The sequence below is a fragment of the Nyctereutes procyonoides genome, unplaced genomic scaffold (assembly GCF_905146905.1).
Source record: "Nyctereutes procyonoides isolate TBG_1078 unplaced genomic scaffold, NYPRO_anot_genome, whole genome shotgun sequence".
NCBI lineage: Eukaryota > Metazoa > Chordata > Mammalia > Carnivora > Canidae > Nyctereutes > Nyctereutes procyonoides.
The window spans coordinates 52,984,266-53,007,887 of NW_026575131.1; the positions used below are offsets into that span (position 1 = coordinate 52,984,266).

The window sequence follows — 23,622 nt, forward strand, 5'->3', positions numbered from 1 at the left end:
CCACCTCACTCCCAGGCCCATGCAGAAAGGTTTCTGGCTCAGGGAGGCCTTTCCTCACCTGTCCCAGATGAGCCTTCCCTGTGAGCTGCCCTGCTGTCTTGTCATCCCCACCAAGCTGCAGGGTGCTCGAGGTCAGATGGGGGTGGCAGTGGAAGGGTACTGGCCCATGTCCACATGAAAAACACCTATGGGGACTTGAGAAATCTAAGGGAGCAGTTTGTGTTCGGCCTCGCTGTCCTTCACAGTCCGGGCCCCCCAAACACCCACCGGTCCTGGAGCCCACCCTACTGATCTCAGAGAAGGGTTGGTGACAACACTGGACCTCATGTCATCAGACTCCGTGCCCAGTGACAGTGTGGCACTCTGAAGCGCGAGAAGCACTATCCCTCCCCTGCTCAAGTGCTGACAGAGTTAAGAGATTCAGCACCAGCTTCACCAGGAAATCCAGGTAAGTCATACGTTAAAAACAGAAGTAATACTGGAGAGCTAGGTGTATTTGTCATAAATTAAGTCGTGGTCTCCCGGAAGGAATACGAGGAGGGGAAGCACCCAGATGGCCCTGAGGGCCCGGCCAGGTGCCCCCAGGGTGCAGTCACAGGTAAGGCTGGTCCTTGGACAGCTCCCACCTCTTTATGGGAGGAGCTGGCGAAACGGCCTTCTTCTCAGTGGCAGCTGCAGTAGGGCTAGAAGGGGAAACAGATGTTGGTTAGGGCCCAGTCTCCCAAGACCAGCGTAGAGGAACTTGAGGGAGCCCACACCTGTACCCACCAAGAACATGCCTGCTGAGACTGTGGGTCTGTGGGCCAGAGTGAGGGTGTTCCAGAGTCCCTAAACTCCTTGCTGGGGGCTGGCCAGCCCCCTTCCTGCCCAAACCCCCATGTGAACCTCCAGCCTGCCTGGCTCCTGAGCTCAAAGCCAGCCATAAATATATAAATAGCTGGGCTTTTCCTCTAGCACCCCTTCTCACCTGTGGCCCCAGGTGGACAAGTACTCCATTCCTGTTGCCCCCTAACAGGATACTGACAGAAGGGCCGAGCAATCAGGTGATGTGTGCCCATTGCTCTTTCCTCCCTTGGGTGCTGAGCACTTGCAACATGGCAAGCACTGTACATGCCCCAGAACCCTGCTAAAACCAGGCCTCAGTCTAATGAGGCTGACAGTCAAGTACAATTGACCAATACACCACTTGGGGTGCCTGGGTGGCTCAGTCAGTTAAGCGTCTGACTTTTAGTTTTGGTTCAGGTCATGATCTCAGGGTCCAGAGAGCAGGTAGTCGGCTTCCCCTCTCTCCCCCTCTGCCCCTCCCCCTGCTTGTGCACGCATGCATGCACAAGCTCTCTCTAAAATAAATAAACAAGTCTTGAAAGAAAGAAAAGAAAGAAAGTAAGAAAGAAAAGAAGAAAAAGAAAAAGAAGAAAAAGAATACACCGTTTGGCCCAGAGTGAGCCCCAAGGAGAGACACTGTGGCAACAAATCCAAGGCAAATGCCTCCTGAGACACCTAAGCCCTGGGCACCTAGGGCCAGAGACGCTTGCACACGCAGTAAGCAAAAAGGGAGAAGAGGCAGGCGGACAGGCTCTCGCTGTGGAAGAGACTCCCAGGAGCAGAGGCTCCAGGGCTTCCCATCATTCCAGGAGTCTGAAAGAGCAGCCTCCCTAGGAAATGCAGCCATCCCAGGGGCAAGTGACGGGGTCTGGGGCAACTGGGTAGTGTGCCATAGTCTGGTGCTGGACTCTGGAGAATTAGAAGGTCACAAGGACATGACACCGACCATTCACTGAGTTCTAAACTATACAGCAGGCCTGGCCTGGCCCTGTCACCTTACGGATTTTGTCATACTGCAAGCCCACCATCCCTGTTTTACAGATGAAGAAACTGAGGCTTGAGAAGGCTGAAACAACTGGCTGCAGACCACACAACGAACTGGCTGCAGAGCCCAGACTCCACTGGGGTCTGAGCAAACTGGTTTGAAATCCTGCCTTTGCTACCCACTGGCTGTGTGACCCAGGCATGTCATGTGGCTTCTCGGTGCCTCGATTTCCTCTTCTGCAACAGGGGCCATCACTGCCTAACTCGTGGAGTAACTAGTAGGCAGGCATGGTGTTGACTCCGTTCTAAAACCTTACAAATATTAATTATTAAGATTAACCTTCATAACAACTCTGGTCTAGACTAAATGTTTGGTCTCTCCCAAATTCTTGGGTTGAAATCACAACCCTGGGCAGCCCGAGTGGCTCAGCGGTTTAGCGCCGCCTTCAGCCCAGGGCCTGATCCTGGAGACCCAGGATTGAGTCCCACGTCAGGCTCCCTGCATGGAGCCTGTTTCTCCCTCTGCCTGTGTCTCTCATGAATAAATAAAATCTTAAAAAAAAAAAAAATGCAAAAAAACCCAAACTCATAGACAACAGAGAAGAGACTGATGGTCACCAGAGGCAGGAGGCAGGTGGGGGGGTAGGTGAAATGAGTGAAGAGGGCCAAAAGGTACAAACTTCCAATTATAAAATAAATAAGTCCTGGGGATGTAACACATAGCATAGTGGCTGTAGTTAATAATACTATATTGTATATTTAAAATTTGCTAAGAGGGGCCCCTGGGTGGTTCAGTGGTTGAGGATCTGCCTTTGGCTCAGGTCATGATCCTGGGGTCCTGGGATCGAGTCCCGTATTGGGCTCCCTACAGGGGGCTTGCTTCCCCCTCTGCCTGTGTCTCTGCCTCTCTCTGTGTGTCTCTCATGAATAAATAAATAAAATCTTTAAAAAATAAAAATAATAAAAAAATAATAAAAATAAATAAATTAATTAATTAAAATAAAATAAAAGTTGCTAAGAGAGTACATCTTAAAATTCTCATCACAAGAAAAAAAACATGACTCTGTGTGTGGTGATGGATGCTAAGTAGACTTACTGTGGTGATCATTTTACAAGGTATACAAACATCAAATCTTTACATCGTAGTATGCCCGAAACTCACATAATTGTTATATGTCAATTATGCCTTGATTTTAAAAAAAAAGTACAAAATTACAAAAACACCACCTGCACTTCTCCCGGAGCCCTTGAAGCTTTATTTGCAGGAAACATGCCCTGGCTGAGCCCCAAACCCTACCCTGGGGTGGGCAGGGATTAAGAGTTCTCCTATGAAAAGCCCCTGCAGGGCAGTTCCTGACATAGCTGATATTCAAAAATGGGGCCCTGAAAAGTACAAGGAAGAGAAAGGGCTGGTTTCAGGCCAGGATGTCCTCACCTCTCTGCAGGCTTGCCTGGCGCCAATACCTTCTTCGAGGACATGATGATTGAGGGCGGCGCAGCTTCCCGGCGGCCATCGCGAGTGCAGTAGTAGTTGCTGGAGAGCTTGTGGCTGGGGCCCACAGGGAGCTTGGGAGGAGGCTGAGTTCTGAGGGGAAAGAACATCAGCATTAAAGCTAACAGAAAGTCACTTTTTAAAAAGGATTTTATTTATTTGAGAGAGAGCACACGTGCATGTGCATACACGCACCAGGAGGGAGGCAGAGGGAGGGGGAAAAAGTCTTAAGAAGACTGAGCTGTACTGTGATGGACACAGCACCCCACATGAGGCTTGACCTCACGACCCCAAGATCATGACCCACCTGAGCAGAAACCAAGAGTCAGATGCTTAACCAATGAAGCCACCTAAGTCTCCTGATAGAAAGTCACTGCTGGCTGGGCTGGCATGGGCCTGTCACCTCAGTAACTGGGCCGCGGGCTAGGGGAATCCCTTGGTGCTCTGTCATGGGTGTATGGCTAGGGAGGATCTGAGGTCCTGAAGCAGGTAGCAGTCTCTGTTTTGATGTGAAGGTGCTGGAAGGCAAGGCCTAAATATACTCCAAATGTGACCAGTATGGAAGACTTTTTCTGAGGCTTCTCAAGGAAGGGGGCAGCCCAGACTGGACACATGTGGAGGCCAAGAAAAATTAAGGCCATTCCACCTCAAGTTTAGCATTAGTACAAGTACAGCCATCTTAGGTCCCTGGGAATAAGAGCTGAACTTTACAGGAAAAACTGCAGAATGTCCTAGGCAGGGAATCCCATATCGGAAAGACAATAAAGCTCAGAATGCCCCCACAGAGAATCCCATATCAGATCTTAAGAAACTCCCCCACCCTTTCCCCCATATTGGAATGGAAAAAATTCCTCCACTCCTTCTGAAGATCCCCTAGACCAACCCATAAAAAACCCAGCTGTAACCCACTTTGGGGTCCAAGTCCCTGCTCCGCTGTGTCGGGTACACTTGGACCCAAGCTCGAGCTTGTAAATAAACCCTCGTGTGTTTGCATCGGTGTCGGCTCCTTGGTGGTTTTTCGGATTCGCAATCTTGGGCACACCACACACAGGTCTGTTCCCACCCCACTGTGGCCCAAAGCTTGCATCTGGCCTCACTTCTACCTGCAGGAGCTCCAGAAATGAAGAGGTCAGGGCCTGAGACTCTGCCCACCTCATACACAAGTAGTCTCAGTGTATGAACACTTGGGCAACAGCTCCAGACTTAGCTTATTCTGAGGGTCTTTGTTCCAAAGGCCAGGCTACAGAACTTCTGGGTTTCTAGTTATCTCAGGAACCCTCTGAAGAACCCTGCTGGGATCAAGGCTTATTACTCAAAGAGCACCTAGTCCTCCGAGGTCTCTGCATTTCCTGCCACCTCCCAGTCACCAAAGCTATAAGCAGAGTTGGGGTGGCGGTGGGGGTGGGTGAGTGAATAGAGAGCTCTGTCCTAAATTGGGCTAAAATCTGGGGTGTATTTACAAAGAAGCCAGAAGCTTAAAATGGAAACGCTAACCTCAAAACAAAAGAGAAGCCTCTCTGGAAAACACAGCAGAGAGGAAAGGCAGAAAAAAATAGGAGAAATCATAAAATCACTGGGTTTTCATTGAAGCAGGTTTTAAAATAACTTGTTTGGTACCTGTTTTGCCAGAACTTAAGTTTTTCTTTTTTCTTTTTTTTTTTTTTAATAGCCAACCAAGGGAATTTATTTTTTTTTAATTATTTATTTATTTATTTATGATAGGCACACAGTGAGAGAGAGAGAGAGAGAGGCAGAGACACAGGCAGAGGGAGAAGCAGGCTCCATGCACCGGGAGCCCGATGTGGGACTCGATCCCGGGTCTCCAGGATCGCGCCCCGGGCCAAAGGCAGGCGCCAAACTGCTGCGCCACCCAGGGATCCCTTAAGTTTTTCTTAAAACAAGTGATAGCCATTGTATGAAAAAAAAAAAAAAAGAAAAACACATAAAAATATAATTTAAAAATTTAATATTAAAAGCAGTATCCTGGAGCAACTGAGTGGCTCAGTCAGTAAAGCATCTGGCTCTTGGTTTCGGCTCAGGTCATGAGCTCAGGGTCATGAGATCAAGCCCCACATCAGGCTGTGCACTTGGCGTGGTCTGCTTGAGATGCTCTTTCTGCTCCCTCTGTCCTTCCCTGCCCCCCTCACACACACACACCTGTACTCTCTCCCTCACTCTAAATAAATAGTAAGATAGAGGGGATCCCTGGGTGGCTCACCGGTTTAGCGCCTGCCTTTGGCCCAGGGTACGATCCTGGAGTCCCCGGATTGAGTCCCACATCAGGCTCCTGGCATGGAGCCTGCTTCTCCCTCCTCCTGTGTCTCTGCCTGCCTCTCTCTCTCTCTATCATAAATAAATAAATAAATAAATAAATAAATCTTTAAAAATAATAATAATAAGATATATAGATAGATAGGTAGATGACAGATAGATAGATAGATAGATAAAAGCAATATCCTGGGGCACCTGGATGACTCAGTGGAGCCTGTGACTCTTTATCTCCAGGTTGCGAGGTCAAGCCCCACGTTGCATATAGATTACTTAAAAATAAAATCTTAAAAAAAAAAGATGTTTAGATAAGCACACTTTTAAAATTTTATTTATTAGAGAAAAAGAGAGCTCACAAGCAGGGGAGAGGAGTAGAGGGAGAAGCCAACTCCCCGCTGAGCAAGGAGCCAAATGCAGGACTCAATCCCAGGACCCCGGGGATCATGTCCTGAGTGGAAGGCAGACGCTTAACCGACTGAGCCACCCAGACACCCAAAAATAAAATCTTTTTTTTTTTTTTTCAAAAATAAAATCTTTTTAAAAAAAAAAGGGGGGGGAATATCCTGAGACCCTCCCCCAGTGGGCGTGGCCATAGCTTCCCGCCACCCCAGCTGAAAGGTAAGAACCAGTGCGCAATGGACACACATGAATCACTAGGGGGCGCCGCCACCCTAAGGACGGTGGAAATTTTATAAAACCATTTCCTTAACTGGCCCATCAACTACCCGACATAGAAAACAATTTAAAATTTCTGATGTTTAGAATGCGTTACAACGTGTAGGTATTCACATAAATTTGGTTATTCAAACGCTACTTGTCTCCCTCTGCTGCTGATCCTCAATGGCTGCCTTACCTCTGACTTCCAATATACTGCTCTCTTTTCTTTCCTCAATGTTCCGGCCACACTGGCCTCCCTACTTCTGGTTCTGTCGGCCTCAAAAGCCTTGGTGCCTACTGTTCCCTCTATCCAGAATGTTCTTTCAAGAATTACCCTTTGGCTCCTGCTTATTATTCAGGTGACTCAAATGTCAATGCCAGAAAAAAAAAAAAAAAAAAAGACCTTTCCTGATCACATGACCCAAGTAACCCTCCAGCTTACTTAATTCATTTTGTCTTCAGAGCATTCCAGAATGCTTTTAACCCTGTTGCGTTCATTTCCCTACCATGTTTTTCTCCTCCTAGAACTTGAACTCCGTGATAGGAATGAGGGAAGGGGCTTGTAAATATTGAGTAATTTTTGCACATAAGTGAGTTTGGACTCCAGATACTCCTGGGCTTAAACCCCAGCTGTTATTTTGTAGCTTCTGAATGACTTTAAGCAAACGATTGTCTCTCTGAACCTCCAGTGTGTGTGTGTGTGTGTGTGTGTGTTTTCATCTGCAGCTTGGGGATGAGAACACCAACTGGCAGGGCCACACACTGAGGGCTGCACAGCTACATGATCCCCACTCTGAATTCATGTGCAACCTGACTGTTCCACGAGCAGCTGGCTCTGAGTACAGGAAAAGGTAAAAGCAAACCTCGGCTTCCACAACCGGCCGGGGACCGGAGGCAAGCTTCCGGCCCAGCGCACTAAAGGTCTTAAAAGAATACGAATTTTGTTCTTGATGCAAGAATAACAGGACAAGGCCGGAATGTGGGCAGCGAGCGGGGCTTCCTCACCGCTTGGCGATCTCCTGGTAGCGCAGCTGCAACTTCGCCTGCAAATCGTGCTGTGGGAGGAGAGGAAGGAGGTCAACCCTCAGGGCACCCAGGAGAGGAGAGGAGAGGGCGAGGGAACAGGGCCATCCCGGAGGGGGGGCGGGGCAGAAGGGAAGGTCGGAGATGGGCAGTCCAGTACAGGAAGAGGAAAACTAGGGCCAGGGCCACAAGGTACAGGGCTAAGAAGGTCCTGACAACTAGGCAGATCTCAGGCCAGAATGGGTCGAGGGCCGGGGCGGAGGTGGGTGCGTCGGCTGAAGGAGTCATGAGTTGGGGGTTCCCGGCTGAGACACGGGTTCCAGCCTAGGGGGACCTCGGCACTCAAAGCCTCAGGCCCAAGGGTGCACGAGGTAGGGGACTAGCGGCAGCGGGTCCAAGGCGCACGGAGCCCACAGCCCCCCGGCACGGCCCTTTCCTCCCCGCGCACCCCGGATGCCCAGTTCCGCAGGAGACGGATAACGCGAGTAGCGGACGCCATCTTCCGTTTGCGCTGAAGGGCGCCGATGACGTCCTACCGCGGGGGATGTTGGGAAGAACGTCCATGGTCTCGCGAGAGCGGGAGAGGGAGGGCGGGGCCGGGGCGTAGTATAAAAGGTCTTCTCGGAACACGTGACCCCTCTCCGCCCGACCGCCGCCGCGACGCCATCATGGACACGAGCCGTGTGCAGCCCATCAAGTTGGCCAGGGTGAGGTGGGGGGCCTGAGTGGGGACGAGGATGGAGAGAGATGGGGTGGGGGGGGTCGGATTGCCCAGGCCTCAACCCAGCTTCTCTCCACCAGGTCACCAAGGTGCTGGGCAGGACCGGCTCGCAGGGACAGTGCACGCAGGTGAGCGAGCGGGTGGGGACGCTCGCGGGGTCTGAGCCCTGACGACTCCGTGGCTGGCCGGACCGTGAGAACCGGAGTCCCCTGTATCCCAGGGCTCCCGGAGTGCCCCGAGACCCCACGAGGGCCCTGCCCACCGGGCCTGAGATCCGTGGACCTCACTTCCCGGGCCCCGACGCCCCTCCCCGTGGCTTGGCCCATCCCAACCACCTCTTTGTGGCTCCGTGCCCGACCGAGTGTGCTCCGCTCCCGAACAGGACCGGAGCTGCAGCTGCCCCTCCCGGTGGCTGCTGTTGCCGCTGGAGAACGTGCTCTAGCGTTTCTCTTCCGGGCGCGGCTCTGCCTCCCATACGCAGCCCCCTTTCTAAGTATTTCCGAGCCGGCCCCAACACGTCCCCTGGATCGAAACCCGATGCCTGAGCGCCTGGGTGGCTCAGTGATTGAGCAACTGTCTGCTGTAGGCTCAGGTCGTGATCCCGGAGTCCTGGGATCGAGTCCGGTATGAGGCTCCAACAAGGAGCCTGCTTCTCCCTCTGCCTGCTCCTCTCTCTGGGTCTCTCATGAAGGTCATAAAATCTTCCCCAAAAAAAAGAAATTTTGTGCCTATTCGCGACTGATCCTAACTGCTTCATGTCCTCTTGGTGGGGGCCGTAGGTGCGCGTGGAGTTCATGGACGACACCAGCCGCTCCATCATCCGCAACGTGAAAGGCCCCGTGCGCGAGGGCGACGTGCTTACGCTATTGGAGTCAGAGCGAGAAGCTCGGAGGTTGCGCTGAACTTGTAGCTGGTGAGTCTGGGATTGGGGTTGGAAGTGTAGAAAGGGTTTACCGAGATTTGCAAGACAGGGGAGGGACTTGGACAGTTGCTGGGTGGCCCTCCCGTATCTCATGTTTGGGTCTGTTTACAGGGTCCTGGATGTCTGGGTCCACCACTTGGCTCACAGGGATGATCTGCGATTGTTAATAAAGCATTTATGTTGTATGTAAACTTGGGATCTTGTCTGGCTGTCACTAGGCTTATAGTATCACTATTCTTCCAGAGGGATCCACTCCCACTCTTATCCTCTGGTGACCTGGGGGGAGGGGGAACTATGTGTATGTGTCCCCAAAACAAGACATGAGTTGAGTTAGTAATGTTTTATTCTGAAAGTGGGTCTTGTCATCCAAGCTTTTTTCTGGGCCCAAGGCTAGTTATCTGGATGACTAACCCTGGCCCCTGCTGTGTCCCAGAGGCTGGGGTGGTGGAAGGAACTAACTCTCTTCTCCCAATCCAGGTCCAAGGTGCCAGGCTGGTCACTGAGGCTGGGGGTCTTCTCTATGGTCACTGCATTCTCCATCAGGCACATCAGGGGTGGACTCAAGAGGTGACTGGGGAGAGAGGTGGGGACGATGCTAGGGTTTCAGCCCCCTTAGACACAAGAATACTTAACCTGATGGAGGTCTTGTTCCTTTACGCTATGGTCCCACTTAGGGGGAACCCCATCTTTTACAGTGGAACCAGACTGCCTGGTTTTTAATCTGCCTCTGCCCTATCTGACCTGGAGGAAGCCCTTGACCTCCATGTCTCCTTGCTCACATCTGTAACAGGAGAGTGCAGGATGGGCAGGCTGATTGAGTTTAATAAGCAAAGTACTAAGAACAGCCTGGCACTTGATTTTAAAAAGAGAGTAAGCCTTTCTCCCTTAGAGGCAAACTGAGTGTTCTCCTGGCTTGCAGGGAGCTTGCACCCCACTTCCCCTCCGTGTCTAATTCTAAAGGATCCCTTATTCCTTTGTGGAAGCTTCCCTGGGGGCAGTAGCAGGCTCCACTGACAAGGTCTGAGCCAGGTCTAACAGCTCTGTTTTGACCTTAGGTCACTTCCCCTCTGGAGACTTCAGGCTCATGACCTGTAAAGCGGGGAGGTGTGTCTCAGGTATTTCGCAGGTTGAACATCAAATCCCAGCCACATGGAAGAATTCAGACTCAGGTTCCCCAATCCTGCCTGCTTCCCTAGGGGATATCTTCCTGGGGCACACTTGGTATCATCTCTGAACCCAACGTACAGCTGGGAGGCTTTGTTTCTCTGGGCTAGGAGCTGCACTCACCAGGGGATCTGGCTGGCCCGAGGTCAGGTGGGCATGCAGCAGAGCAGCCACCTCATCCTGCTCAGCCTCCAAGGCAATGGCCAGGGCACTGGTGCCCTCCTGAGGAACAATGGGGACAGTCAGGTCCTTGAATCCATGCACAGGCCCCCTGCCATCTCCACCTCAGCCCCATGGTGGCTCACATTGTCCAGGAGGGCCGGATCACACCCTGGCTGGGCCAGCAGCAACCGGACAGTGTCCAGGCGCCCGTACTCACTGGCGCACATCAGCGCTGTGGCCCCATCTGCGTCTTGTGCATTCACATCAGCCCCACATGACAGAAGGGCTGCTACCATGTCCTGGCGGCCATGGCTGATGGCCAGCATGAGGGCTGTCTGTCCTGTCTGGGGAGTGAGGAAGAAGGGGACACGGCTGGGGAGGGTTCTGGAAGAGAGGTCAGAGACTAACCCAAAGTAGAAGGGATGGACCAGACCACCACCCAGGGAAGAAATGCCCACGCACCTGGGTGGCCTTGGCGTTAACATTCCCCAGATGGAAGAGTCTCTGAACCACAGCCATGTCCTCTTCTCGCCCCACAGAGGTGAGCGCAGCCAGCATGAGGGCTGAGTAGCCAGCCCGGTTCTGGTGGTCAACGTCGCAGACCCCTGGACAGTGGAGGGGTCAGTCAGCCAAGAAGCTGACACCCTCAGCCCAACCTGGTTGAATGCTTCCCCAGACTCAGGTTTGCCATCCGTGTAATGGGGGTGGTTACTGGGTCATGGATTTTCCTGCTCCCTTTGCCTCCGAGGTTCTCTCTGGGAAGAGCCACACGGCTCCTGGCTCAGGTTCTGCTCAAATTTCTGCTTATTTCCAGTTGGGTTAGAGACTTGGTTTGGTTTTCTGTTGTATCCCCCAATAACTAGAACACTTAGCACATAGTAGGTCCTCAGTAAACTTATGTTCCTATTTTTGTAGCTATCACCCACCATTGTGGGCCCCCCACCCCTGAGAACTAAGTCCATTTAGGGCGCCTGAGTGGCTCAGCCAGTTAAGCATCCAACTCTTGATTTTGGCTCAGGTCATGACCTCAGGGTTGTACAATTGAGCCCTGAGTTAGGCTCTGCGCTGGAAGTGGAACTCAAGATTTTCACTCTGTCTCTGTCCCTGTCCTCATCCCTAAAGAGTTCTGTCAACTGGTCTACCCTAGTGTCCAAATCTACCCATTTCCATGCAGATCAAGAGAACTTTGGCCTAGTCACCTATTTAAAACCCTCTCACCATCCCCCATTGCTCTTGGAATATAGGCCCTTGTCCACCACGGCTTTCGAGGCTGTCCTCCGACTTTTGTCCTTCTGGAATCCTTTCTCCAAGGCTGTGTTACAGATGGAGTTGTGTCCCCACCAAAAGATAAAAGTCCTACCTACCCTGTACCTATGAATGTGACCTTAACTGGAAATAGGATCTTTGCAAATGTAATCAAGGCAAGGTCGTTACTGTAGACCCTAATTAATAATACTGGCGTCCTAGAAGAGACAGACACACAGAAGACCAGTGAAGACCACGGCAGAGAAGAGAAGCTGCCATCAGCCACAGGATGTTAAAGTTTTCAGGCAGCCACTAGAAGCTAGGAGAAAGACATGGAGCAGATTTCTTGCTCTGAGCTCCTGAGAGGGAACCAGGCCTGCCAACCTTGATTTTGGACTTTGGGCTTCCTGAACTACAAGAAAACGAATCTCCATTCTCTTAAGCCACCACATTGTCCTACTTTGTTATAGCAGCCCAAGGAAAGGAACACTGGTGACTGTGACCACCCCTTAAGCACTGGCTCTATTTCCTCTGGGATCATCTGTTACCATTCTGGCCCCCTCCTTCACAGCACCTACTCCAGGCACAGTTACTAGAGCGACTAGGCTGTTGTCTCCCATGATTCAGAAAGTTCCATGAGGCTACAACAGCTTGGGGAGAGATGCACAGTGAGGGACCTGGGACTTGGAACAGGGTCATGGAGTGGATGCCCTTTAGAGAGGAGGACTCAGTGGGCTAGGAAGAAGAGGGATTAAGTGGTATCTAAAGGGGGGGGGGGGTTTCCCCTGGTTGTACGGCATGCTTTCTAGGTGTTTACTGCTTCCACAAGCTTCTGTGACTGGTGGAATGTGGTGAAGGGCACACAGAAATAACCAGAGTGGGGTTTCTGCAGGCTAGCCAGGGCACCCACCTATTTTCCCCTCCCCTCCCACCAGAGGCTTTCCTAAGCCAAAGGATCACCCCACTTCCTCCCCTGGTTATGTTTTATGGTGGCCCTTACCCCTATTTGTAATTATTTCATTTTTTCCTTGATAATTGCCTATTTCCACTCCTCCCCACAGCCCATGAGCTCACTGCCATAGGTTCCTGAGAGCTTGCTCATTACTGAAACCGGCACTTGAGGGTCTATTGTGTGCAGTTCTGGGGCCTACAGGGCAAGTGGGGTGTGAGGGCCATGGGGAAGAGTTTGAAAGGGGACATAAAGGAGTAGTTAATGGCGGAGGGAGAACAAGGAAGCAAGGGGGCAAAGGGGGGGGCATGAACAACAGTGGTCCCATGAGGTCCACGGGCTGCTAGGGCCAGGTGACTGGAGAGCTGAAATTTTTTGGGGGGTAAGAGCCCAGAAGACTCTATGAAGGCGTTGATCTCCGGGTGACCTTACAAGTGGAAGGCTGACATAGGGTAGAGGTCAAGGTGACAGGGTTGGGAGCAGGGTGTTAAGGAATAGAGCAGCCTGGAAATGAGAGCGATGCTCCACAAAGATACTGAAACTGGTGAGGATTCACCTGCAGGGGAGAGTTGGCCTGGAGCTAAAACGGAAGACCCATAAAATCTTTTAAAAGGGGGTGGGGGGCAGCCCCGGTGGCTCAGTGGTTTAGCGCCACTTTCAGCCCAGGGCATGATCCTGGAGACCCAACCCAGGATCGAGTCAGGCTCCCTGCATGGAGCCCGCTTCTCCCTCTGCCTGTGTCTCTGCCTCTCTCTCTCTGTCTCTCATGAATAAATAAATAAAATATTTTTAATAAATAAATAAACGGAAGACATAGGAAGAGTGATGGGAGCTCGAAGGAAGAAGCCTGAAGAAGAGACAGAGGGAATTGTGGTCTGATCAGCGAGAGGCTCCAAGGTACGGCTGGGCGAGGAAAGGGAAAGGTCTGGAGGGGAGATGAGGTCCAAGTTGAATCATGCCTCATGCCCCCTCCCAAGCTCTAGCGCCCGGTCCAGCTCAGAGCAACTGTGCTCTTCCCCAGGTCACCAAGATCTTCAGGGATGGGACAGACCTGTGTTTGGGGGCAGTGGAGTCGGGGAGGGGACAGTGGGAAGCCTCCAAGGGCAGGTCCCAGCAGATGCTAGCCCTGAAGAATGACACCCAGGAAGGTGTCAGGAGGGCTCTTGGTCAGCGTACTGCCCACTGTCCCCTCTACTGTGAGTCCCACAGGGAAAGTAGCTGTACATGGGTGGCCCACCCCCACCCCAGCACTACTGGCACCCAGTAGGCTTTCAACACCCATGTCTGTGAGCTCAGGAACACCTGGGTGTGGGTATCTCAGCTCCAGAGGGGGCAAGTTGGGGCAAGGAATTAGCTAGCAGGGGGCAGGGCATAGAAATGTGTAAAATTGAGTCAATGCAGGACATGGGGATGGAAGACAAGGCACAGTGGTCCAGCCCGGGAGGGTGGTCAGAGCCCTGACCAGTGGGTATCTCTCCTGCAAGCCTGGAGGGGCAGGTGGCTGGGTACAGGGGCCCAGGAATGAGGTGAGCGCCAGGACTGGAGATCCAGGGGCACAACGCACACAGTGACCACTGACTGGCCTCCTCCGAGTGCCTGGCGCTATTCTACACCTGTGATCACAGCTGCCCCAGGTGGGGGGTGTTGCATCCCCATTTCCCAGATGAGGAAGCTAACTAAGGCTGGTGACACTAAGTAATTCCTCTAAATTTAGGCCTACCAAATTTTAAAGGCAGGTATTCCGGCGACCCTGCAAAGTGAGAGGCAGAGCTGCAAGTGGAGAGGGCTGAAGGCCCTTGGCAATCTGCCCAGGACACAGGGATCCTGTAACCCTGGAGGAAGGTGCTGACCGGTATCCAGCAGCAAGCTCGAGATAGCCAGGTTCCCGTGGGACACGCTGTAGTGCAGGGCTGTGTTTCCGTTGCCATCGGCCAGGTTCACCACGTGCGCCAGGAGCTCGGGGCCCAGGCGCCCCACAGCGCCCAGCACCCCAGCCACAGCCTCGGCCTGGGAGCGCCGCTGGCTCGACACTCGGAACCACTCCTGGGCCACCAGGCGTGCGGCGCCCTGCGGGGAGCAGAAGAAAGGCGTCCGAGATGGTCCAGACTGCGGTGTGTGTGTTGGGGGGGGGGGGGTCTCAGCAGGGGAGGAAGGTCCCGCGAGGCCGCGCCCTTTCGGAGGAGGGCGAACAGCCAGTGAGGGTCCCAGGCTCAAGGCATAGGAGTCCGCCCCTCTGGGACTGAGCCTGTGAGGGAACCTAGAGTGGAGGAAGGCGGTGACCGCTCGCCTTTGGGGAGTACGGGGGTGCGCCTGGGGCTTGGGGCGCACCGTTCTGGGGAAAACGGAAAACTTCAGCGCTGTCCCTGGGCGGAGATCCCTTTGGAGAGCCTGGGATCAGTAGAAGTGTCGGCGCCACGGGGTGGAACCTGGGCCCCCCACCCCAACTCTGTGTTTTTCCCTAAGAGGGAGTGGGGGGTGCCCGATGGGGCCACGGCTCCACGCGGAAAAGGCTCTCGCTGGCACTCACGCCGTCGCGGGCGACTCCGCGGGGCCGGCTCAGCTGCCGCTGCAGCGCTGCGCACGCCTCCCTCAAGCGCGGGCTCAGCTCACACCTACCAGGTTAGGCCGGGAGAGGCTCAGGAGGGGTCGGGGTGGGGGTGGGGGTGGGGGTCGGGTGGGGGAGGCGCGGAGGGCGGCAAAGAAAGCCGCCGTCCCAACTCGTCCCAACTCCGGGTCCCTAACTCCGCTCACCTGCCCTGCGCACCGGGCTGCGGTTCTGCCTCCGGCTCTGGCTCCCGCTCGGGATCCAGGACGTCCCCGCCACTGTCGTCCCCCACATCCCTGCCGCTGTCGTCCCCGGAGGAGCTGCTCCTTGGAGGCTCGGCGGCGCCGTCCTCGCTGTCGCTGTCACTGTCGTCCTCGCTGGACGAGCTCTCGTACCTGGGGCGGGGTGAGAGGCTCCCTGTGGGCTCGTTCTCGCGTCCTGAGAGCTGGGCGTGGCTGTCCCCACTTTACAGAAGAGGAAACCGGCTTTCCAAGGCCGCTCTGCGAGTCCGCGGCAGAGCCAGGATTCAAACCCCCGTCTCCGTCCCTGCAGGCGCCGCCACGGGGAGGGGGAAGGTGCTCACTCGCCGTTCAGGACTCCCACAAACTGCAGGCTCTTGGGTCCGGGGCTGGGCTGGGCGCCGGGGGTACCATCTCTCCTCTTCATGATGGATTTGAGGATGCCTGGCGGGGTCGGAGGAGGGTGCTGAGCTCGAGTCCAGAAGCCATCAAGCCACGGCTCAGGCAGGGGTTGGGACTCACCCGCGGGGGCCACGGCTCTGTCCCCATCCGTGGGTCCCGACGGGTTCTCCTGACTCGGGCCGGAGGCCTCGGCGGGGGTCTCGGTCTGTGTGGCCTTCGCGGCACAACCCCACAGGGTCTGGGTGGCAGCCTCGCGGGGCTGGGGCTGGGCCTCCGCTGCCGCCGCTGCCTCCGCCTCGGCAGCCTCTCGGGCCTCCTCCAGCTCGCGCAGCCGGCAGCGCAGGAGCTCGCTCACCCCGCGCTGGTGCTCCAGGCTGGCGCGGAGCAGCTCCAGCTCGCGCTCGGCGGCCTCGGGCAACCCCAGCAGCGCCTCGGTCACCCACGCGTCCGACTCGAGGGTCTCGGGGGCCGCTTCCACGCCGGCCTCCTGGGTCTCCGGCTCCGCCTGCGCCCTGGCGTCTTGGGTCTCCGGCACCGCCTGGGTGCCAGCGTCCCGCGTCTGCGGCGCCGCGTCGGGGATCCCGGCTGCGTCGGGGACCTCGAGCGCGCCCTCACCGCGCCTGGAAGCCGGCCCGTCGGGGCCGTCGGCCCAGGGGCCGGCCCTGGCGCGGACGCCGCGCTCGGAGGTGGCGAGGCGCTCGGTGAGCCGCCGCAGCTGAGCTAGCTTGTCCGGACGCGCCTCGGCCTCCGCGTCGGGCTCCAGGAGCCCGCGCCCCGCCAGCAGCCGCGCCTTCTCGGCGCGCAGCGTGCGCACCTGCTCCTGCAGCTCGGGCAGCGCGCGCGCCTGTTCCTCGAGCTCGCGCAGGCGCCGCAGAGCCGCGGCCATCTGCTCGCGCACCAGCTGCAGCTGCGCGGGCCCGGGGGAGGCGGGGGCGGGGGCGGGGTTGGGGGCGGGGCTGCTGCGGCCGGACCCCCGCGGGCTGCGCGGGACCGCGCGGCCGGGGCTGGGCGCGCGCTCGTGCGCCTGCGCCAGCTCCAGCCGCCGGCTAGTTTCCAGGAGCGTGTGCTCGACGCGCGCGTTGCGCGCGGGCACGCGCGGCGACAGCAGGAGCCCCGAGGGCGCGCCCGGGGAGAGTGCGCCCGACGCTCCTCCGTCGTCGCTGGCCAGGGATTCGCTGGAGGTCCAGGCGCCCGGGCTGCGCGCACCGGCCAGGCCCGCCCGGGGTGCACGGGGGCGGCGCGCAGGCGGGGGGCCCGGGGCGCGGCGGGGGGCGGGGCCGCGCTCCAGCTCCTCCACGTACTTGAGGAAGTCCAGGTCCAGGTGGAAGCCGTAGGGCGTCTCCACGGAGTAGGGCGAGCTCGGGCTGCGCGCGCCCGCGGTGGGGCCGGGGCACAGGCGAGGGCCGCCCAGGTCTGCAGGCATGACGGGGGGGGGGTCAGGCTGCGGGAGGGGGGCGACCCGGGAGAAACTGGACAAACGGAGCGCGTCCCCCACCGCCCCCACGACAGCCCTGCGCGGCTCCACCTGCACCAAACCCCACACACCTGCCTTCGCTCACGCGCATGCCCGAGGACCAAATGCTTCTCTGCACCAAAGAGTCATGCAATCCCACCCTTACTGAGCACCTGCTGTGTGCCAAGCACTTTTCTAGGCGCTGGGGACACATCAGTGAACAAGACAGACAAAACCCTGCCCTCTTAGCGGAGATAAATATACATGATCATTCCAAAAGGTGCTTAGGGCTAATAATAATAAGATGAAATACAGGATAATTGGAGGAGGTGCGTGACTTTGGCTCTAGTTGTCAAGGCAAGTTTCCTGCGGAAGGGACTTAAAAGTTAAGCACTGAAATGACGAGGAGGAAGCAGCTGGGGACACAAGGTTCCTAAAAGAAAACAGCCAGAGCAAAGGCCCTGGGACACAGTGAGCAGGGTGGGCTGGAGTAACAGCAGGGTGGAGGTGAGAGTGTCAGGAACAGAGTGAAAGAAGGGAGAGGAGTAGGAGAGGTGGGGGGGCAGAGGGCAGATTGTGGGGAGCCTCCCGGGTTGCAAGGAGGAGTTGGGATTATATTACACACATTAGGGCACCACAGGCAGGGTTTAGCAGGGCCATGACATTATCCGATGGATGGTTAGAAAGGACTCTGTGGCCACATGCAAAAGAGGGAACCACAGGGCCGTGTCCATGAATGGGCACCAAATATCAATCCAGACACACACATGTATCCCACTTTGCACACTCACCGGGCAGGTTCTGATTCAGGGCAAACTTGGCCATGTTTCCTGGAGTAGCTGCCAGACACACCCTGGAAAATGTCCCCAGAGGGGGTGAGGTTGGGGCCGGCCCCATCCCTCTGGCTGTATCTCTGGAGTCAGCCTGGATTCTAAGTAAGGAAACAGGGATCCCTGGGTGGCGCAGCGGTTTAGCGCCTGCCTTTGGCCCAGGGCGTGATCCTGGAGACCCGGGATCGAATCCCACATCGGGCTCCCGGTGCATGGAGCCTGCTTCTCCCTCTGTCTGTGTCTCTGACTCTCTCTCTCTCTCACTGTGTGCCTATCATAAATAAATAAAATAAAATAAAAAAAAGGAAACAGACCCCCACCCACCCTCCCACACACATCTGTCCTGTCCTCCCTGCTCCCTCAAGGGGCCTTGGAATGTTAGAATGAACGAATATGGGCATCCCCAGGTCCAGGCCTCAGCCCGCTGGGCAGGAGGAGGCAGGAAAGGCATCAAGAGAAGAGAGGAGGGTGATCAGAGAACAGGAGTGAGGGGGCGGGGAAGGGTTCATTCCAGACCTGCTGTTTTCTCAGTCCCAGGGCAAAATTAGAAATTGGTGCTCAAAGGGATGAGGTGTGAACCTTCAGAAGAAGGTGAGAGTTGGAAGCCCTTCATGGGCTCATTAGAAATTCATCTGGTCAGATTCTGCATATTAAAAAAAAAAAAAAAGAACAAAATAGGATCATTTGAATTCTTTTTTTTTTTTTTTTTTTTTTTTTTTATGATAGTCACAGAGAGAGAGAGAGAGGCAGAGACATAGGCAGAGGGAGAAGCAGGCTCCATGCACCGGGAGCCCGACGTGGGATTCGATCCTGGGTCTCCAGGATCGCGCCCTGGGCCAAAGGCAGGCGCCAAACCGCTGCGCCACCCAGGGATCCCTGAATTCTTTTTTTCCTTAGAGAAATACAAACAAGGGACGCCTGGGTGGCTCAGTAGTTGAACGTCTGCCTTTGGCTCAGGTCATAATCCCGGGGTCATGGGGTCCTGGGATCAGGCTCCCCACAGGGAGCCTGCTTCTCCCTCTGCCTGTGTCTCTGTCTCTCTCTCTCTCTCTCTCTCTGTGTGTGTGTGTGTGTGTGTGTCTCATGAATAAATAAATAAACTATTTTAAAAAAAGAAAGAAATGCAAACAAGATATACTTTTGCATCTGAGATTTTACCAAGTGGCTTGGGAGAGCCTTGTGGGAATGATGGAGAGGCACCAAGGATGCAAATTAATTGATACCTGACTCCCTAGGATGTCTGAGTGGAGTGCCACAGGGTTCTGCTCCTGCCTTGTAAGAGCCTGTAGAGGAACCATAAGCACCCAGGTTGTCAGAGCTGTGGCTGTACGCAGGGCTGGGGGCAATCTTCAGGTAACATGATGGAGACTTGAAGAAACTGAGGGACATTGGGCCACATCTAATGTGATATTTAACAAGGACAGTCGGAAAGCACAGGGTAGGAAAGATGGAGCTTTGAAGAGCCCACATGAAAAACCTTCGAGGAAGGGAAAGCAGCTTGTCTTGAGTGCCTACTGCATACCCTGCCTGATTATGCAACCCCCATACAATCCTTTTAGGTAGATACTATCATTCACATTTTCCAGATGGGGAAACTAAGGCACAGAGTGACTAGGACAACTCCCTGTGGGAAATGCCCTCACACTGGGCTCTGCCTATCTCCTGGGGACTCCTTGCCCCCCAGCCTCTACCACCCAGGTGCCTGCCAGACCCAACTGTCCTCTCTCTGACCAGTGGCTCAATGTGCCAAGGGCGTGGCAGCCTTTGCCATCGCCCCTTCCAGCCTCCTGCACCCATGATGACCACCTCCATGCCTGACACCCCCTGCTCCACTGCCTCTCCCTGCCTATGTCCAGGCTGTGTCCCTAAAACCTCCCTCACCCCACCCGAAGACAGTCAGGGCCCCGCCCAGTCCTGAAGCAGCTGTTTCCCGTCCCTTCACACCGGCTGAGAGGGGCTGGCCAGCAGGGCAGCCAGTCATCAGGGAGGACAGCCAGTGCTCTCACAACTTGTTTTCAGGAAACTGTCAGGGAAGCGTTGTGTCGTGGAAAAAACCTGGGCCAATTTAGGGGTCCAGGCCTGCCTCACACAGCTGGCAGTGTGACTCAATGGGGTCAGCCCCCTCCTTTGGTGACCTGGCCACACCCAAATCCGAGGCTCTAGGAACTCAGAAAAACAGCTGTGGACAGCCAAGACCCAAATCAGCTAGAGCAGCTGGACAGAGAAGCTGGCCTGAGAAATGAGTGCCCCAACATTGGTAAATAACAATAACAACAACAACAACAACAACAACAACACTTTTGCGATTCACCATGGGCCAGGTTCTACTATAAGCAATTTATGGGTATGGACTTAAAAAAAAAAAATCTTAGCTAAAAAACTCTAAGGGAGTTTTTCTTATCATTACCCTTTACCCTACTGCACAGATGGAGAAACTGAGGCACAGAGTGATTAAGTCACCCGTCCAAGGTCACATATAGGCAGAGGCAGGATTTAGACCCAGGCACTTTTGCCAGTGTCTCTGCAGTGGCCACCCACTTGATGGCCTTCTAGAAACAGCTCCCCCCTCCAGGGCAGGGGCCCGAGAGCCCGAGGGGGTTCATCCCTCCCAGCCTGCATCCCTGGCTCTCCCTGCCCGTTTCCCCAGTGGGGGAAGAAGCCGGCCCACACCACGGCGGCTCCAGGGGCTGCGGCCTCAGCGGAGTGGGGGTGCGCCCTCCTCCTCTCCGCTCCCTGCGGGAGATGCTGGCTAGATCCGATCCTCTGCCTGAGACCCCCTCATTAGGCCGTCAGAGCCGACGCCATACGCCCCCACTCCCGCCCCAGGGGCTATTTCGGGACTCGGAGTTGTGATGAGGGAACCTGATGGGTGGGGGACTCGGCGGGCAATGCGGCTCCCGGTCCTGGGAACGGGGGTTCTTGCCGGCTGGAGGCCCTGAGCGGTAGCATCCCCTAAAGTTGGGGCGGGATTCTCGGCCCCCTGATGAAGGGGGAGTGGAGGCTGATGACGGTAGGAGGAGGAGGTACTCAGGGACCCCTACCCCCAAAGCACACACACCCCCCAGGACGGCCTCGTAGAGACAGAGCAGTTTCCTGCAGGAAACGCCGCCGGGCGGTTCCATCCGCTCCCCATTGTCTGCCGGCCCGGGGGCCGTCGGTTCCTCCCCCCAGCACCGTTTCCGTATCACCCCCCCACACACCCAGGTCCAGAATGAGGGGCTGGAACCGGGTCCCCAGGCTTTCCAGGAGCGACGCTGGGAAAACCCCGAGTCAGATGGGGCGCTAGGGAGCGAACAAGCCCCCCACTTGGCTCCTAAGGGCGGGAGGAGGGCGACCTCGGGAATCCGGAGCCCCCTACTATGCCCCTGCCACCTGGGGCGCCCGGGGTGGGAGGGGTCCCAGGAGAGGACCCGAAGCCCGCCCCCTCGCCGGGCGCTGAGCCCGCAGAAGGGCAGGAGGCGCAGTACCCCTTCCCGGGACGTCCCCTAAATCCCCCCAAAACCCCCATCAGTGGCCCCGAAAACTGGCGCTTTACCTGAAGCCGCAGCCCCCGCCGCGCCCGCACCCGAGCCCGCCCCCTCGAAGCTCGGGGACGGGTTATCAAGGCCTCGAACCTAACTGATGGCCACGCCAGCCAACCGGCGCCCGAGGATCTGCGAGCTGCCCAATGGGGAGGCGAGGTGGGCGGGGTCGGGCCGGGCCGCGTGGGGGGCGGGGCTGAGGGCGGGGCCTGAAGTGACTGTCCCCCGCGCCGGCTGCAGGGAGGAGAAGGGAGGGAGCGGGGTGGGGGCGGAGGGGGGCGGCCAAGTCCCGGCCAGCGCAGGACTAAGGAGCTGGATTTGATGCACTGGGCGCTAGGGAGCCATGGAGAGGCAGCTGGAGACTAACCCGGTGAGATTTGTGTGCTCCGAAGCTCCTTTGGGTGGAAGCTAGAAGGACCGATGCTCAGGTCCTAGTGGTGGGGGAGGTACTGGGACCCTGGCTCCTTCCTACCACAGGATCTTTGCACAAGCTCTTCCATCCTCCTAAACTCTTCTTCCCTGCACATGGTCACGTAGACATCTATTCTGGGGGGGCTCGACCTGTGTGTTCCTACCCCTAAAGGCCTAATGTGGTCCCTCTCCAGTCTCTGTCTTTCCCATGGCTCCGTTTTATTAACTTGAAGACAACTTTCACTATCCGAAACGGAAAGGATCTCTGTCACTTATGTGATTGCTTGCTTGCCATCTGTCTCCCTGAAGTGTCAGCACCCTAGGACAGGGAACTGATTGATTTTGGTCACTGCTTCATCCGGGATCCCTGGCACACGATAGGTGCTAAATAAATGTTTGTTGAGGGCAGCCCGGGTGGCCCAGCGGTTTAGCGCCGCCTTTGGCCCAGTGCGTGACCCTGGAGGCTCGGGATCGAGTCCCGCGTTGGGCTCCCTGCGTGGAGCCTGCTTCTCCCTCTGCCTCTATTTGTGTCTCTCATGAATAAATAAATAAAAATCTTAAAAAAAAAAAAAAAATGTTGAGCAGCCCTGGTGGCTTAGCGGTTTAGCGCCCCCTTCAGCCTGGTGCGTGATCCTGGGGACCCCGATCGATGGAGTCCAGCATCGGGCTCCCTGCAGGGAGCCTGCTTCTCCCTCTGCCTGCGTCTCTGTCTCTCTCTCCTTCTGTGTCTCTCATGAATAAATAAATAAAATCTTTTTAAAAAATGTTTGTTGAATGATTTGGGGGGTATTTAAAATGTTTTTAAAGTAGGCTCCATGCCCAATGTGGGGATTGAACTCATGACCTTGAGATCAAAAGTCACATGCTCTACCAGCTGAGCCCCCAGATGCCACAGGGAATGATTTTAAATTAATTTAATTCTTTAGCCCATTTCACAATTAATTTAGCACTTACTGAGCACCTAATATACACCAGGCACAGCAGGTCCCTGAGGAGTCACAATTCCTACCATCCTGGGCCACAAAGCTGAGAAGCAGAGATAGACTTTTAAGATTTTATTTATTTATTCATGAGAGGCACACAGAGAGAGGCAGAGACTTAGGCACAGGGGGATAGACTTTCAAGATAGGGTTTATGGTAAGGGGGGTCACAGGATGGGATAGGAGGAAAAAGGAGGAGCAAATCCTTGACTTTCAAGGTCCAGGGAGGCAGCCAACAGTGGTGACACAGAATTATGCTCCACGTGGGAGGAGCCAGGGCATCTGCCTTTGGCTCAGGTCATAATCTCAGGGTCCTGGGATCAAGCCCCGCATCAGGCTCAGCAGAGAGTCTGTTTCTCCCTCTCCCTCTGCTCCTCCCCAGCACATGCCCTTCCCACCCCCAAATAAATAAATATTTTTTATTAATGGGAAAAACTGCACATGCAAAGGTAAATAGGAAGCTCCATCCATATATGGGGAGCTTTGTCTAGGTCAGTGTGTTGGTGGGAGGAGAGCTAGAGGGACAGGCAAGAAAGGTGCTTCTGAAGCAACTCAGACTTTATCTGATAAAATGAGGCCCCTCCAGAGGCAGCTTAGTGTATTCTAGTTTCATTTGTCTTGTTCGTCCCAAACAAGGGACTTTAACTCTTATAGTTTTATAATTCAGCTCAATATCTGATACTCCCCTTTTTACAAAATTCCTGGGCTATTTCCATTGTCTTTTTTTCTTGCTCCCCCCCCCCCCCGCCACCATATAATGTCAGTTGAGTTTCCCCGTGAAAACTCCATTGGAGATTTATTTTTTAAAATTTTTATTTATTTATGATAG

At 55.2% G+C, this 23,622-nt stretch overlaps 3 protein-coding genes across 6 annotated transcripts; 1 reads left to right on the forward strand and 2 right to left on the reverse strand.

Moving 5' to 3' along the window:
* Positions 1–473: 473 nt before the first annotated feature.
* NDUFA7 (NADH:ubiquinone oxidoreductase subunit A7) lies at positions 474–7,836 on the reverse strand. The gene is made up of 4 exons (XM_055344032.1): positions 7,698–7,836; positions 7,232–7,281; positions 3,245–3,394; positions 474–683 (listed from the first exon to the last, which is right to left on the reverse strand). The coding sequence occupies exons 1-4, from the start codon at positions 7,746–7,748 to the stop codon at positions 593–595; spliced, it is 342 nt and encodes a 113-aa protein (XP_055200007.1). The 5' UTR covers positions 7,749–7,836; the 3' UTR covers positions 474–592.
* A 28-nt stretch (positions 7,837–7,864) lies between these two features.
* On the forward strand, positions 7,865–9,083 carry RPS28 (ribosomal protein S28). Its single transcript, XM_055344031.1, has 4 exons — positions 7,865–7,956; positions 8,051–8,098; positions 8,750–8,883; positions 9,004–9,083. Exons 1-3 carry the CDS (start codon positions 7,918–7,920, stop codon positions 8,870–8,872), a joined length of 210 nt encoding a protein of 69 aa, XP_055200006.1. The 5' UTR covers positions 7,865–7,917; the 3' UTR covers positions 8,873–8,883; positions 9,004–9,083.
* Positions 9,084–9,217: 134 nt separating this feature from the next.
* KANK3 (KN motif and ankyrin repeat domains 3) lies at positions 9,218–21,451 on the reverse strand. 4 transcript variants are annotated; one of them, XM_055344030.1, is made up of 13 exons: positions 21,417–21,440; positions 19,105–19,164; positions 18,398–18,524; positions 17,843–17,904; positions 15,719–17,011; positions 15,541–15,640; positions 15,164–15,352; positions 14,940–15,024; positions 14,263–14,479; positions 10,681–10,823; positions 10,362–10,562; positions 10,180–10,278; positions 9,218–9,463 (listed from the first exon to the last, which is right to left on the reverse strand). In XM_055344030.1, exons 4-13 carry the CDS (start codon positions 17,874–17,876, stop codon positions 9,389–9,391), a joined length of 2,436 nt encoding a protein of 811 aa, XP_055200005.1. In that variant the 5' UTR covers positions 17,877–17,904; positions 18,398–18,524; positions 19,105–19,164; positions 21,417–21,440; the 3' UTR covers positions 9,218–9,388. The 4 variants fall into 4 exon arrangements, with proteins under 4 accessions (XP_055200005.1, XP_055200001.1, XP_055200002.1 ...); XM_055344026.1 differs by having other exon boundaries at positions 15,164–15,421; XM_055344027.1 differs by lacking the exon at positions 19,105–19,164 and having other exon boundaries at positions 15,164–15,421; positions 21,417–21,451.
* Between the last annotated feature and the right edge of the window lie 2,171 nt (positions 21,452–23,622).

Coding starts and splice junctions, on each gene's coding strand:
- RPS28 (XM_055344031.1), top strand. CDS start 7,918: ATGGACACGAGCCGTGTGCAGCCCATCAAGTTGGCCAGG. Junction 7,957..8,050: donor AGCCCATCAAGTTGGCCAGG/GTGAGGTGGGGG, acceptor TCTCTCCACCAG/GTCACCAAGGTGCTGGGCAG. Junction 8,099..8,749: donor CGCAGGGACAGTGCACGCAG/GTGAGCGAGCGG, acceptor TGGGGGCCGTAG/GTGCGCGTGGAGTTCATGGA.
- KANK3 (XM_055344027.1), bottom strand. CDS start 17,876: ATGGCCAAGTTTGCCCTGAATCAGAACCTGCCCG. Junction 15,641..15,718: donor CAGAGCCGTGGCCCCCGCGG/GTGAGTCCCAAC, acceptor CGACCCCGCCAG/GCATCCTCAAATCCATCATG. Junction 9,464..10,179: donor CGGGCCAGCCAGATCCCCTG/GTGAGTGCAGCT, acceptor CTCTCTCCCCAG/TCACCTCTTGAGTCCACCCC.
- NDUFA7 (XM_055344032.1), bottom strand. CDS start 7,748: ATGGCGTCCGCTACTCGCGTTATCCGTCTCCTGCGGAACTGGGCATCC. Junction 7,282..7,697: donor TGCGGAACTGGGCATCCGGG/GTGCGCGGGGAG, acceptor CTCCTCCCACAG/CACGATTTGCAGGCGAAGTT. Junction 3,395..7,231: donor TACCAGGAGATCGCCAAGCG/GTGAGGAAGCCC, acceptor CTTTCCCCTCAG/AACTCAGCCTCCTCCCAAGC.